The sequence below is a fragment of the Carlito syrichta genome, unplaced genomic scaffold, assembly GCF_000164805.1.
Source record: "Carlito syrichta isolate Samal-C Ts95f unplaced genomic scaffold, Tarsius_syrichta-2.0.1 Scaffold303247, whole genome shotgun sequence".
In the NCBI taxonomy this organism is placed as follows: Eukaryota; Metazoa; Chordata; class Mammalia; order Primates; family Tarsiidae; genus Carlito; species Carlito syrichta.
In genome coordinates this window covers 172,744-185,582 of record NW_007247343.1, presented here as the reverse complement: position 1 = coordinate 185,582, position 12,839 = coordinate 172,744, and the positions used below count along the sequence as shown (strand labels likewise).

Here is a 12,839-nt window from a genome sequence, read left to right as displayed (position 1 = left end):
CTCAGGCAATCCACTCACCTCAGCCTCCCAAAGTGCTGGGATTACAGGCTGAACCACCGAACCCGGCTGTTTCCTTGTTTTTAGTAGAAGTCGCACTCTGTTGCCCAGGCTAGGCTCATGCAATCCTTCCACCTCAGCCTTCCAAGTAGCTGGAACTACAGGCACGTGCCACCACACCCAGCTCATTTTTTGATTTATTGTAAAGATGAGGTCTCACCAAGTTACCCAGGCTGGTCTGAAACACCTGAGCTCAGGTAATGCTCTCTCCTCTGCCTCCCAAAGTGCTGGGATTATAGGCGTGAGCCACCAAGCCCGGCTACCCCAGCTCATGTTAACTTCTCATACTAGTCCTAAGAAGTCTTTCCTGTTTCACAGATGAGGAAACTGAGGTTCAGAGCATACATCACTTACCCAAGTTTTCTAGAGGCAGTGAGTAACTGACCAAGTCCTGACCCTGTTCTGTCTGACTCCCTGTCTCCAGTACAGCTCATTGTTTTCAATCCATGTAAAAAAAGCACCTATGACCTAAAGGGATCTCCTCCTCCCACCTGTGCCCGCGCATCCAAACACACCTGGAAGTGGTGAAAGAGGCTCAAGCCAGGGCTTGGGGTCCTGGGTTGGGTCCTAGTCCTGGCTCTGCCGCTATGTGACTGTGATCAAATCCCTTCCCCTCTCTGGAGATTTCCCTCCTCACATGTAAAACAATCAGCTTGACCTCAGTAATATCAAAGCCCCTCCTCCGCCTACACATACACACTAATATTTTTAGAGTCTATACAAGCCCAGACCAACTCCCTGCACTCTCCACGGAGCCCTTCTTTTCTTCCTGCAGGGTCTGTCTGTGGTAAACTGGATCCAGATGGAGAGATTAAACCTAGCCCCCGAAAACATGAATGAATGAAGGGAAGCCCTCCCAGCATGGAAAAGAGAAATCTCTCACTATCAGCTGTTGGACTCATCAATAATCCAGGAGCCACTGTCAGTCTGATCTCTGCAGTGTCTTCATCAATATTTTAGCTCCTCCAGAGCTCTGTTCCTTAGCAACCACATCATCTATGCTCTCCAGGAGGGCTCCTGGACTGTGTGCTCCCTGCATTCCCCATCCTGTAGGTGCTGTCCCTTTTTGCTGTCAGGATTGGAGCCACTTATGCTGACCTGAGTGGGAAGCTCTGGTCCTCATGGCCCCCAGGGGTAATGCTGCATACAGGAGGCATGTATACATTAGGCAAGGGAGGAGGGGCTGGCTTGGCATATCAAAACTCATCTCCCTGGGCAGGAGCAGAGGGACAGGGAGGGAAATTTTGGAAGGAAGTGAAGGTATATCTGCCTGGCCTGCTTTTAGTTCTAGCATGCATTAGGGCTTGTCTTTGCCCCTGCCTCACCACAGGTGTGGGGAAGAGTAGTGTTTCTCCCTGTTTCCCCTGCCTTGCCAGGCCCAACTGCTATTTTCCTTTTGGCCCAGGTGCAGTAGAGGCTTGCCTCTTGCATCAGTTGAGACGCCGTGCCGCTGGCTTCCTGCGCAGTGACAAGATGGCAGCTCTATTCACCAAGGTGGGGAAGACGTGCCCGGTGGCTGGGGAGATTTGCCACAAGGTACAGGAGCTGCAGCAACAAGCAGTGGTCAGGTAAGCACGGGGCCAGCCCCTCCTTCCCCCTCCCTTCTGCTCTTCCCACTTGGCATTTATTACTTCTCAGGAAACGCACCTGAAGGTTGAATTCCTGAGCCTGTTTCTTGCAGGACCTCTGGGTGAGGGACCAATCTGAGGGTGGGGGGTGGCCCCTTGGGAGCACAAGGCCCTATCCCCCTCTTTCAGCTCCCTCCTCCATCCAGTCAATTATCTGTTCTACCGTCTTGTGGCACCAAGCCCCACCCCCAATGCCACCAATCTGGGGTTTACCCTTGGACCCTTGCACTCCTAAAGTCCTCCCTCTCTTTGCAGGAAACCCTCAGGGGGCAGCCAGGAGGCCCTGCGGAGACAGGGCTCAGCCAGCGGGAAGGCCCCAGCCCTCAGCCCACAGGCCTTGAAACACATATGGGTACACACAGCCCTCATCGAGAAAGTTCTTGACAGGGTTGTGCAGTACTTGGCTGAAAACTGCAGGTGACTATCCCATCCCCCAAGCAGCTCCTCCCCTGGCCCACCTCCTGAACATGCTTCAGTCCGCCCTTAGCATGCTTGACTGTCCATGGACAGCCTGTAGGCATGCCTCCATCTCCCCTTTCATCACCCCAAAAGCATAGACCACACCAGGCACCCCACTAAGCTCAGTCTCAGCCTCTTTCTTGGTGACTAATATCTGATCTTTGTGGGGATATCCCTACCTGGTGAGCTTGACTGTCCTGGAATGAGTCCAGGAATGCCAGCAGTTACACTGACTGTTTCCTGGCAGCAAGTACTACGAGAAGGAGGCATTACTGGCAGACCCTGTATTTGGCCCAATCCTGGCTTCTCTTCTAGGTAAGCCTGAGAGCATTGGTGCCTGTGCTGGGCCCATGGTGGCTGAGGGGCAGGTGCTGAGGGAATACCATCTAAGCTGGCTATCCCTGTCTCACAGTGGGACCCTGTGTCTTGGAATACACTAAGCTCAAGACAGCTGACCACTACTGGACTGACCCCTCTGCTGATGAGCTGGTCCAGAGGCATCGTATTCGGGGTCCCCCAAATCGCCAAGACTCCCCTGCAAAGCGCCCAGCCCTAGGAGTAGGTTTCCATCTCCCCATCCCTGGTGCTCATCCAGGCTATGTCCTGGGCCTGTAGGGAGGGAAAATTGGCCTCTCTCCAGGACAGGCCTTGCCCCAGGGTAGCAGCCACCCAGAAGAGCCTTCTCCCCACACTAGAACTTCCATAAATGCCAGGGGTCCATGCTGCTCCATGACTGGAGTGCAGAGGGTAGCTAAGAGCAAACAGGGCAGGAAGGACCCTGGGTTCATCCAGAGAGGGTCATCATGGAAACCTGAGGGTTCTCAAGTCCTAAGGCCGATTTCCTAAGTTTGGAGGCTGAGCCGTGGCTTTCTGCACAGATCCGGAAACGGCACTCAAGTGGCAGTGCATCAGAGGACAGGCTAGCTGCCTGTGCCCGTGAGTATGTGGAGTCCCTGCACCAGAACTCAAGAACGCGACTGCTCTATGGCAAGAACAATGTGCTGGTGCAGCCGGTAGGAAAACTTAATGCTACTGCTTCTTCCCTCTGTCTCCCTCTTTGGAGGTCCCAGAACTGGAAATCTGTAGCCATGTTCATTCCTTTCCTAAGGAGCTTGTCCAGAGAGAAGGGGGAGAATAGCCCTACCCCTAGCTATACTGTTTCATACAACTCATGCCCAGTCTTGAACTGGTGGGAGCCAGGGATGGCATCTGCTCTAGCTAACTGAGAACCAGACCATCCAGAAGTAGGAAAGGCAGCCAGCAGGCAGGGTGAATGCCCATCTTGGGTGTGGCTGGCCCAGGATGTACCTGGCATTCAGGAGGCTGACAAGAGAGAGCCATTGGCACCCAGCTGACCAGGGAGAGGAGATGCCCAGATCTGCCATGTGGCTCCTGTTCTTCCTTGCTTCTGCTCAGCCCCCAGTCTGGGACCCCACGACTAGACTAGCTTGGTCTCCCCTGCTCCCCCTTGGAGCTCATTTTTCATATGCCTTCCCTGAAAGCCTCTCAGCCCTTCATCATCTTTGTCTTCTGGTGTGTCTCCTGCCTATAGAAGGAGGACATGGAGGCTGTCCCTGGCTACCTTTCCCTGCACCAGTCTGCAGAGAGTCTAACTCTGAAGTGGACTCCCAACCAGCTCATGAACGGGACTCTTGGGGACTCCGAGCTGGAAAAGAGGTGGGGGCTTTGGGACTTGCTTCCAGGAACCAAGGAAGGGAGTTGGGGCTTGACCTCAGGCAGGGAGATGGAGACACAGCTTGCTCCAGGATGCAGGCCAAGAATAGCAGGAAGAGGCTGCCTGGAGTAATTCCCAAGCTCTCTAAGCCTGAGCCAAGCCTGGGCATGAAGAGGTTTGTCTGAGCCAAGCTCTGTGTAGCTGAGAGTGACAGGCTTTGTGCCATGAGGGCAGCATGGCGTTCAGAGAGACATTGCTGGCTGAGCTCACGTCTTGGCTATGGTCATCCATTCACAGTAATTTCAAAGGGTGGTAAGTCCAGGAGACAAGGAAGGCAGGATGGCAGATTTTGGGACACAGTGACACTAGTCTGGTTCCTTTCCAGTGTTTACTGGGACTATGCCCTGGTGGTGCCTTTCAGTCAGATCGTCTGCATCCACTGCCACCAGCAAAGTAAGCTTGCTTTGTCCCCAGCACAGGGGTGGGAAGGGAGAGGTTGCTTTCTCCCAGTCGTGCAGTGTACATGGGGCCTGTAAGACTTGTCCTCCTCCATTCCTATTAATGAGGCTCCTGGGCCACCCTGTAGTCCAACTGCCCTCCTCCTACCAGCCTGGGGAATCTGGCCAACAGGCCATGGTAATGGACTAGGAGGTCTCAAGAAGGATCCCAGCCTCACTTGCCAATGTTCACCCCCTCAGAGAATGGTGGCACACTTGTGCTGGTGAGCCAGGATGGCATCCAGAGGCCACCACTGCACTTCCCACAGGGAGGACACCTGCTGTCCTTTCTGTCCTGTCTGGAGAATGGGCTGCTGCCTCGAGGACAGCTAGAGCCCCCGCTGTGGACCCAGCAGGGGAAGGTACCTTAGGGCATGGGAGGTTCTGGGTGAAGTGCTGTGTGGGGTAGGTTCTCTGCCCGCCTCCCTTCCTTTCCCCACATGGAGTTCTTAGGAGCAGTCCTTGCATGGGACCCTGGATGGGACTCTGCCTTGGACTGGCTGACCACCTGCTCCTCCCTCTACAGGGGAAGGTGTTCCCCAAGCTACGGAAACGAAGCAGCTTGCGGTCTGTGGACATGGAGGGGATGGGCATGGGGCGGGCCACAGACTACGTGTTCCGGATCATCTACCCCGGGCACAGGCATGAGCACAGTGAGTGTCCCAAAACTTCATCCCTGGAGGACAGAAAGATGCTTAGGGAGGTGGAGGAGCATGGCATCACCCAGGAGGGGCAGCAGGCAGGATCCACTCACCAGACCAGGTTGCGACAAGAGGTTCATTGCTTAGCCTCTCAAAGGGATAATTTACCCACAAATTGTCCCTGTGAAAAGTTGTCTTTCTTCTACCTAGCTCTCTTCCCTCCCTCTTTGCCCCAAAACTCTTGGCCCAGCAGACCTAGGCATCACTGCGTAAGATTCTCTTACTCATCATTTTATATCCTGCCCCAGAAAAAAAAAATGTGGAGAGATAGAAATAGAAGGTAGATAACTCTCCATTTATCTTCAGCTTTCCCCCAACTCCCACAAGGTGGACTGGATGTGTGATTGGCACTTCTTTTCAGATAGTGCAAATTGTTCACTAACTCCCTTGGGCCAGAGCCCGCCTCACATTCACTACTGATGAAGGAGCTTTAGCTGAAGTAGGAGGTTGCATCTGAAGAGGATGAGTCTTGGAGCTGCCTGGGGACTTTGGGGGCTGGGGGACCTAAAAGTGGCTTGGCCCTCGTGACTCCTGCCCCACCCTGGACACATACCCCTGGGCCCAAGAGGGTCTACTGGCACCAAAGTTCCCTTTCTGGTCAGAGTCCCATTGCTACTCATAGATTTCTCTGGGCCAGAGTTGCTTTTCTTGAAGATAGGGTCAGTGAATTTTTCAGCCCAGAGCATTTATTGCCAACCAGACCATCTGCTCCCTGAATTTCCTAACTTGCACTGAAAAGTTGGATCTCCCTTCTCCTCCCAGATGTACCTGACAAGGAAACACATCTTTTGCCAGAATGTGTTTGCACACCCAGCACTGAACCATAAGCTATTTGCTTGGTTTAGCTTATTCAGTCTCTGCTTTCCCTCTTCAATCCTTGGCATTTCCCAATTCTGGTCACTTCACTTTAAGGACCACTTCCTCAGAGGGTTGGCCAGGGTACCAAGGAGCTAAAACTCAACCAGATGACCCTTGGGAGTGGCTCTCTAAAAACCCTTGGAGGAAAAGGTTGAATTTACAGTCTGTAAAGAGGGATTTGGATTAATCTTCAGATTTGGTCCATCCTGACCATGACAGTACCTGAAGAATGATCAGGACCCATCTGCCAACAGCCTCAGGCAAGGCTGGTGAGCTCCTGCCAGCCTGTCCCAGATAGTCCCTGTCTTTCACATCCCCCCTCAGTTCTCTCTCTTCCATTCTTCCTAAAGAGGGCCTCCTACAAAGAGTGGAGCTCTGCAGCTGTCCCCAGCCCCTCACCTTCTTCATACTCTCCCAAGAAAATCATCAAAAGAACTTTCCAGTGTCCTCCCTCTTTTATGCCCTGCAGGTTCAAGGTGATCCCAGCCTCCATTCCACTTACCTTAAGGAGGAAGTTCCTTCTGCCCAAGGATGAGGGTCCTCATGCCTCTGCCTCTCTCACTATTCTCTTTGAGCAGTCACTATTAACTACCACCACCTAGCGGCCAGCCGAGCGGCCTCGGTGGACGATGATGAGGAAGAGGAGGATAAACTACATGCGATGCTCTCAATGATCTGCTCGCGGAACCTCACAGCTCCCAATCCGATGAAAGGTTTTTATCCCTCCCCCTCTCCCTGACCCACCTCATCCCCCACCCCACCCCTCTGGGCCCACCTGCCACCCACCGCAGAGGCTCGAACAGCAGTGTTGGCATTAGGGGACTTGCACCCAGGGCAGGTCTCTTCTACTAGGTGGCAGATCAGGGAGCACAGAAGCAGGTCGGACAGGTACTGGCAAGAAATGGGGATGGCACAGAGCAAGTAGCTCTGGGCTGTAAGGAGGGAGCTTCATGTCTAAGAGGAAAGAGCATCCATTGATGGGAGGATCTGATTATCTGATTGCTTCTTTGAGACCCTGAATGGCTCTCTGGAAGGAGGGGGCTCCATGTCTGAGAGGGAAGAAGATTCACTGATGGGAAGGTCTGATTATCTGATTACCTCTTGGGAACCCTGAATGACTCTCTGAGCCCATTCTTACTCCTGGGGGTCATGCTGGCAAATGTCAGACAGTGATCTCTTTCTTTTTCTCCTGCTAATTGGAAATAACAACCTCTGGGCCTGTACTTCTGTCCACAGGTCATGTGGACAGTGAGTCCTGTGGGTCAGGTGAGGGGTTGGGGACCACCATGGGAAGAGACCTCAGGGCTCAGTCTTCCCAGCAGGCCTGAGGGTTCCTGCAGGCTGGCCTGGTACTTCAGCATGAAATCTAGAAGTATTTGCAGCATGGTATCCAGGAAGGGGCATAGGCTCAGGGTCTGGCAGTATGAATTCCTGCCCCAAATATGTCCTTGAAATGGTGTTGAACAAGTATTTCACCATCCCAAAGTTCAGTCTCCTCTGCTGTGCCAGGTGCTATGCCTGGGATATAAGACAGGTGTGTTCCTGCCCTCACAAACCTCAGAGTCCATGAATGCACAAGTCCCCATTGGAAATAACACAGTTCAGTGCTTTTAGCTCCTCAGTGTTCCTCTATCACCCATCTTTCTTAGCGCAGAGGTGGGCCTATAGTGAGGGACTCCCACTCTTTTTGGTGAGCATCGGCCAGAGGGCTGGTGAGGGCTAGGCAGGGTGCTCAAGGAAAGGTTTGTTAGGAAGAGGCTGAGGCCAGTTCTTTAGAGGCTAGGGGAACTTCCCATTCCCACCCGTTCCCATGCCACAGAATCAATTGCTTCCTCCTTTTTCCTGCCCCTGAATGCACAAGTCCCCATTGGAAATAACACAGTTCAGTGCTTTTAGCTCCTCAGTGTTCCTCTATCACCCATCTTTCTTAGCACAGAGGTGGGCCTATAGTGAGGGACTCCCACTCTTTTTGGTGAGCATCGGCCAGAGGGCTGGTGAGGGCTAGGCAGGGTGCTCAAGGAAAGGTTTGTTAGGAAGAGGCTGAGGCCAGTTCTTTAGAGGCTAGGGGAACTTCCCATTCCCACCCGTTCCCATGCCACAGAATCAATTGCTTCCTCCTTTTTCCTGCCCCTGCAGAAGGTGTCTTAAGAATATGTCAGACCAGGCACAGTGGCTCAAGCCTGTAATCCCAGCACTTTGGGAGGACAAGGTGAGGGGATTGCCTGAGCCCATGGGTTCGAGACCAGCCTGGGCAACTTGGTGAGACCTCATCCCTGCAATAAGTTTTTAAAAAATTAACTAGGTGTGGTAGCATGTACCTGTAGTTCCAGCTACTTGGAAGGCTGAGATGGAAGGATCGCCTGAGCCCAGCAGGTCGACGCTGGGGTGGCTGTGAGTGTGCCACTGTACTCCAGCCTGGGAGATGGAGTAAAACTCCAACTCAAAAAAAAAGAAAGAATATGTCACACTCTCTTTATGCTTTCACAAAGTTCTGCTAAGAAGCCAATCCCTTAGCCCAGATACTAAGCCAGTAAAATGAGTCTCCCCATCCCTGGACAGCCAGGTCTATGACTCAGAACACACCCAGCCAGCTTTCCCTTTTACTGCCACATGGCCTGCTTCCATGCCTACCCTTCCTCCCAGCCTTTCCAATATGAGTCTGTAGACCAGGCCCAGGTAGGAGCGTTCTACTTCTGATGTTTATTACCCGCACACACAGCTTCCATCTGGTGCCTTGCAAACCTGGACTTTGAGCTGTTACTTATTTACTAGTTAGCTGACTTTGAACAGCTTGAGAAGGTTAGCTCTGAGGGGGCCCAAGGAGCCCCTTCTTGACCCATGAACTGGTAGTCAGGATAGAGGCTGGAGGGTCTCAACAGAGATCTTGTCTTGGCAGACTTGGTGATAGAAAGCCTATTCCCAACTAGTCTTAGGGCTAAGGCCTCTGAAATCAGAGAAACTTCCAGACCCACTTTCAGAGGTCCAGAGTTCTTGGGACTTATCTGGGCATCCTCTTAGGGATCTCAGGGGCTAGACCAACCCATTATGCAGCTTCTGGACCCCAAATACCTGGGAAAGAAGAGGAGGCATAAGAACACAATCAACAGGTGGTTGGGGAGAAGAAATGGGGAATAGAAACCCCACACCTCCACTCCAGTCCATAATGACAACACTGTTGAGTAGTCCGTTCGGCCAGCCATTGCTTTTCAGGCCTGCAACATGCTTGACTTGTGCATGTGAATCAAGTGGTGGGATGTCCAGATTTCCTCTCCCTCCCTCCTCTCCCCTTCCTTTCCTGCTGCCTTCCCCCCACCCCCTACAGAGCAGAGATGCTATTCACTCTAATTCTGCTCCAGGCCAGGCACCTTTCACTCGGAGTCTTAGGGGCTGTGGGGTTCACCCACCCTGATTATTTTGCTTTACACTTTCCTCACGCTCAGAGGAGAGAGTCAGAGTCAAAGCTGACCCAGCAGATCCACCCTGTCCAGCCTGCTGCCCTCACCCAGTCACTCCAAAGCTCTAGCTGTCTGCACTGGGTTAATTCAAAGACACAGCATTCAGTGCTGGCTGGTTCAGCTCCTTCCTGGAGAATTAAGGTGAAGAGCATTGACCCAGGAGACTTGCCTTGGTTGGGCCCTGCTTTCTGGGCATGAGCTTGTTTTCCTTTGTGCCCACCCTCTGCCCTCTGCGCCTGTTACCCTTCCTGCCTGCCCACCTGCTGCCTGTTCCCTGCCTGGCTGGGCCTCCTCCCCAAGAACTGGCCTCTCTCCTGCCTGCTGCAGAGGCATGAGCTGGACTCCTGCCCTACCCTACCTGCACTTGTCTTCTTCCCTCTCTTTTCCCCAGAGTCTTGGGCATGGCTTGCAAACCCCCTCACTCCCAGAGCCGCAGCCCCACTCACCAAATATGTTCCCTTAATTTGCCTCCTGGTGGAGCTGAAGGGCCAGATAATCTATAAAATCCTCAGCCACAGGCCTGGGAAGGGAGCCTCGGCCAAGGCAGTCCCTGAGGGAACTGGAGGGAGCTCAGTTCAGCCTTCCCCGCCAAGGCACACCCAGAGCTGGAGTCTGGCCTCCACAAAACCAGGCCTAAGCCTGCTCCAGACTATGGTGGGCTAGGGCCCAGGCTGAGCAATGTCACCCCAGATTCACTGAGAAAGCCACCACCAAAAGAAGTCTGCTCAGCACAAACCGCTCTCTCTCTCTCTCTCTCTCTCTCTCTCTCTCTCTCTCTCTCTCTCTCTCTCTCCTTGTTCTTCATTCTTCTCTGCTCTTCTTCGCTCTCTTCCTCCTTCCTTGCGTCACCTCCTAGTCCTTCACTTCCTCCCCCAGTTTGCTTTATCTTTGTGCCTCACTGGACCTGCCAGAATCCCCCCATGAGCAGTGCCCTGTTCTACGTGGACCCTAGAAGCTCTCAGGGGTCTTGAGTTCTGATTCAGACTAGCTGGGCTCGCTGAGAAGGCTCTATCTTCTGGTGGTATAGATGTGTCCAAGGAGCCATCTTCTGAGGCTGCACCTGGCACATTCTCCTATGACTGGCATGTTGGATGGTGGGCCTCTGTGCCCAGCCACCACCCCTATTCCCACAGTAGCCTAGCACTAGGTCCTGGGAATTTTGCCCTTCCTTTCAGCTCTCTTTTGTGTTTCCAGGAGGCCAACCATGCTAAGTGTAGTCAGGCTAGGCAAGGATGGAAGAGAACTCAGAAAGGGCCCACATGAGCTGGCAGCAGGGGTGCCTGACCTGGGCAGGAAGCACTGTTCCTCCTTAGCCATTGGCCACCAGAAGAGCAACCCCCTCAGAAGAGCGAGGCTTACAGGATAGGTGGTTCAGGGATTCTTCAGGGAGTTTAAACAGTGGGAACTCCCCTGGAGGAGAGGGTTTAGAGTTTGAAGCATTCTAAGCACCTTCCAAAGCATTTCAGAGTTTGTTCAAGAGGCCCAAGCTGAATCCTTGAAAGCCAAGCTAGTTGGTGGCATTTTAGGGAGCTCAGGCCTTTATTGTTCCTTCTTTCCCTCCTTCTAGAAAAGCAAGTGTTTGCTGGTTGTGAGATAGAGATAGCCACAATCATCCACAATTCAGTCCAAGTATTTTATCACATGCAGAAAGATGTCTTGTTGACCCTTTGCAGACTTGCTGGAGGCTGGGAAGTGCCAGGTACCCTCCTTCCCTACCACTTCCATCTCTGGACTCTGGACCAGGCAGGCACCACCTCTGTGGTTTTCCACCAAAGGGTGACTTCATGCTGCAGCTCTGGGCACAGAGGTGGACATGCTGCAGGGTGCTTGGGAGAGGAGGCCTATCAGGCCCTGACCATGGCTCCCTTCTTGCCCTCAGATGCTGGTGACATGATCGAGATGCAGGGCTTTGGGCCCAGCCTACCAGCCTGGCACCTGGAGCCTCTGTGCAGTCAGGGCTCCTCCTGCCTTTCCTGCTCTTCCTTCAACTTCCCATATGCAACACCCAGCCACTGCAGCTGTGTCCCCGACCGGTGAGTAGGCAGGGCACAGCACCAGCTTCCTGTTAGCATGTCCATCCATGGGTGTATCCACCTGTCCTCAGAGGCTGTGTCACTTGCATGACAGGGTGGCCTCTAGAGTTGGGCAGACTTGGGTTCAAATTTCACTTCTGCACCCATGCGACATTTCTAAATTACTGATTCACTGTGAGTCTCTACATTTCTGAGCCCCAGTTTCCTCATCTGTAAAATGGAGATAATACCATCTGCTGCTTGAGGTATTTGTGAGGATAAAATGAAATACAACTCATGTGAATGTCCAGAGTTGTGCCTGGCACACAATAGGTGCTCAGTACTTTTGAGCTCTCCCTCCTGATATGGACACAGATCCTGCTGCCAGGCTGTACATCTGTAGACACTCAACAGATATCTGGGCATCTGCCTTAAGCCAGGAACAATAGTGAATGGCCTTTGTGTGAGATGTTCTCTTTTACCTGTTTCAAGGCACTTTTTTTTTTTGAGTCAGAGTCTCACTCTGTTACCCAGGCTGGAGTACAGTGGCATACTCATGGCCACTGAAGCCTTAACCTGCTGGGCTCAGGTGATCCTTCTGCCTCAGCCTTCCAAGTAGCTGAAACTACAAGCAAATGCCACCACTCCTGGCTAATTTTTTGATTCATTGCGGAGATGAGGTCTTGCCAAGTTGCCCAGGCTGGTCTTGAACCCTTGGGCTCAGGCAATCCTCTTGCCTCCGCCTCCCAATGTGCTGGAATTACTGGCGTGAGCTACTGCACCCGGCCTGTTACTTCATTTTTTATCTGTCATTCCCGATGACCCTCAGGTGGTTCTCTCCATTTTCACACAAGGAAACCAAGATCCACTAAAATGAAGTTAGTTGTCCAAGATCCCTGGGTGGCTGGGGGCAGACAGGGCCCCAGTAGCTCTGTTCAGGGTGGCTGCCAGGGACGGGGAGCCCACTGACATGCTGCTAGGCTGTGGATCCTACTCCCCGCGCCATCCTCAGTGCCCTACCTGCTCCCCAGGCCGAATGTCCTTGCTTCTCTTCTTCCTCCCACCAGAGGGGCCACAGCCCACTCCCCTCTGAGCCAGGCTGTTTCCACAGGTTGCCCCTCAGGCTACTGTGTGAGAGCATGAAGAGGCAGATTGTATCCCGGGCCTTCTACGGCTGTGAGTGTGGGGTGAGGTGGGGCTGTGAGGAGTTGGGTGATAAAGAAGGCACTTTGGTCATGGCCTCCTGTTGTCTACTGCAGGGCTGGCATACTGCCGCCACCTGTCCACAGTGCGTACCCACCTGTCAGCACTGGTGCATCACAACATTATCCCACCCGACCGGCCCCCGGGGGCCTCGGGAGGCCTCACCAAGGATGTGTGGAGCAAGTATCAGAAGGACAAAAAGGTGCAAACTCTGGGGTTCCAGGGCCAGAGGCCAAGCGAAGGGGCTAAGGTGGGCAGTAGTGAGTGTAAAGAAGCCTACTGCCGGGCTCGGCG

At 53.2% G+C, this 12,839-nt stretch overlaps 1 protein-coding gene across 2 annotated transcripts in view; it reads left to right on the top strand.

Annotated features, from left to right (window-relative positions):
- Nucleotides 1-12,839, top strand: part of SGSM2 (small G protein signaling modulator 2) — a 47,156-nt gene that overhangs the window by 24,294 nt on the left and 10,023 nt on the right. The window contains exons 3-15 of one of the 2 annotated variants that reach the window (XM_008058202.2): nt 1,463-1,625; nt 1,941-2,102; nt 2,392-2,459; nt 2,557-2,702; nt 3,023-3,157; nt 3,697-3,821; nt 4,205-4,272; nt 4,518-4,678; nt 4,843-4,969; nt 6,454-6,588; nt 11,210-11,363; nt 12,454-12,518; nt 12,602-12,747. In XM_008058202.2, the coding sequence (XP_008056393.1) occupies nt 1,463-1,625; nt 1,941-2,102; nt 2,392-2,459; nt 2,557-2,702; nt 3,023-3,157; nt 3,697-3,821; nt 4,205-4,272; nt 4,518-4,678; nt 4,843-4,969; nt 6,454-6,588; nt 11,210-11,363; nt 12,454-12,518; nt 12,602-12,747 (1,655 nt within the window). The remainder of the gene's footprint in view (nt 1-1,462; nt 1,626-1,940; nt 2,103-2,391; nt 2,460-2,556; nt 2,703-3,022; nt 3,158-3,696; nt 3,822-4,204; nt 4,273-4,517; nt 4,679-4,842; nt 4,970-6,453; nt 6,589-11,209; nt 11,364-12,453; nt 12,519-12,601; nt 12,748-12,839) is intronic. The other variant, XM_008058204.2, reaches the window with a different exon arrangement.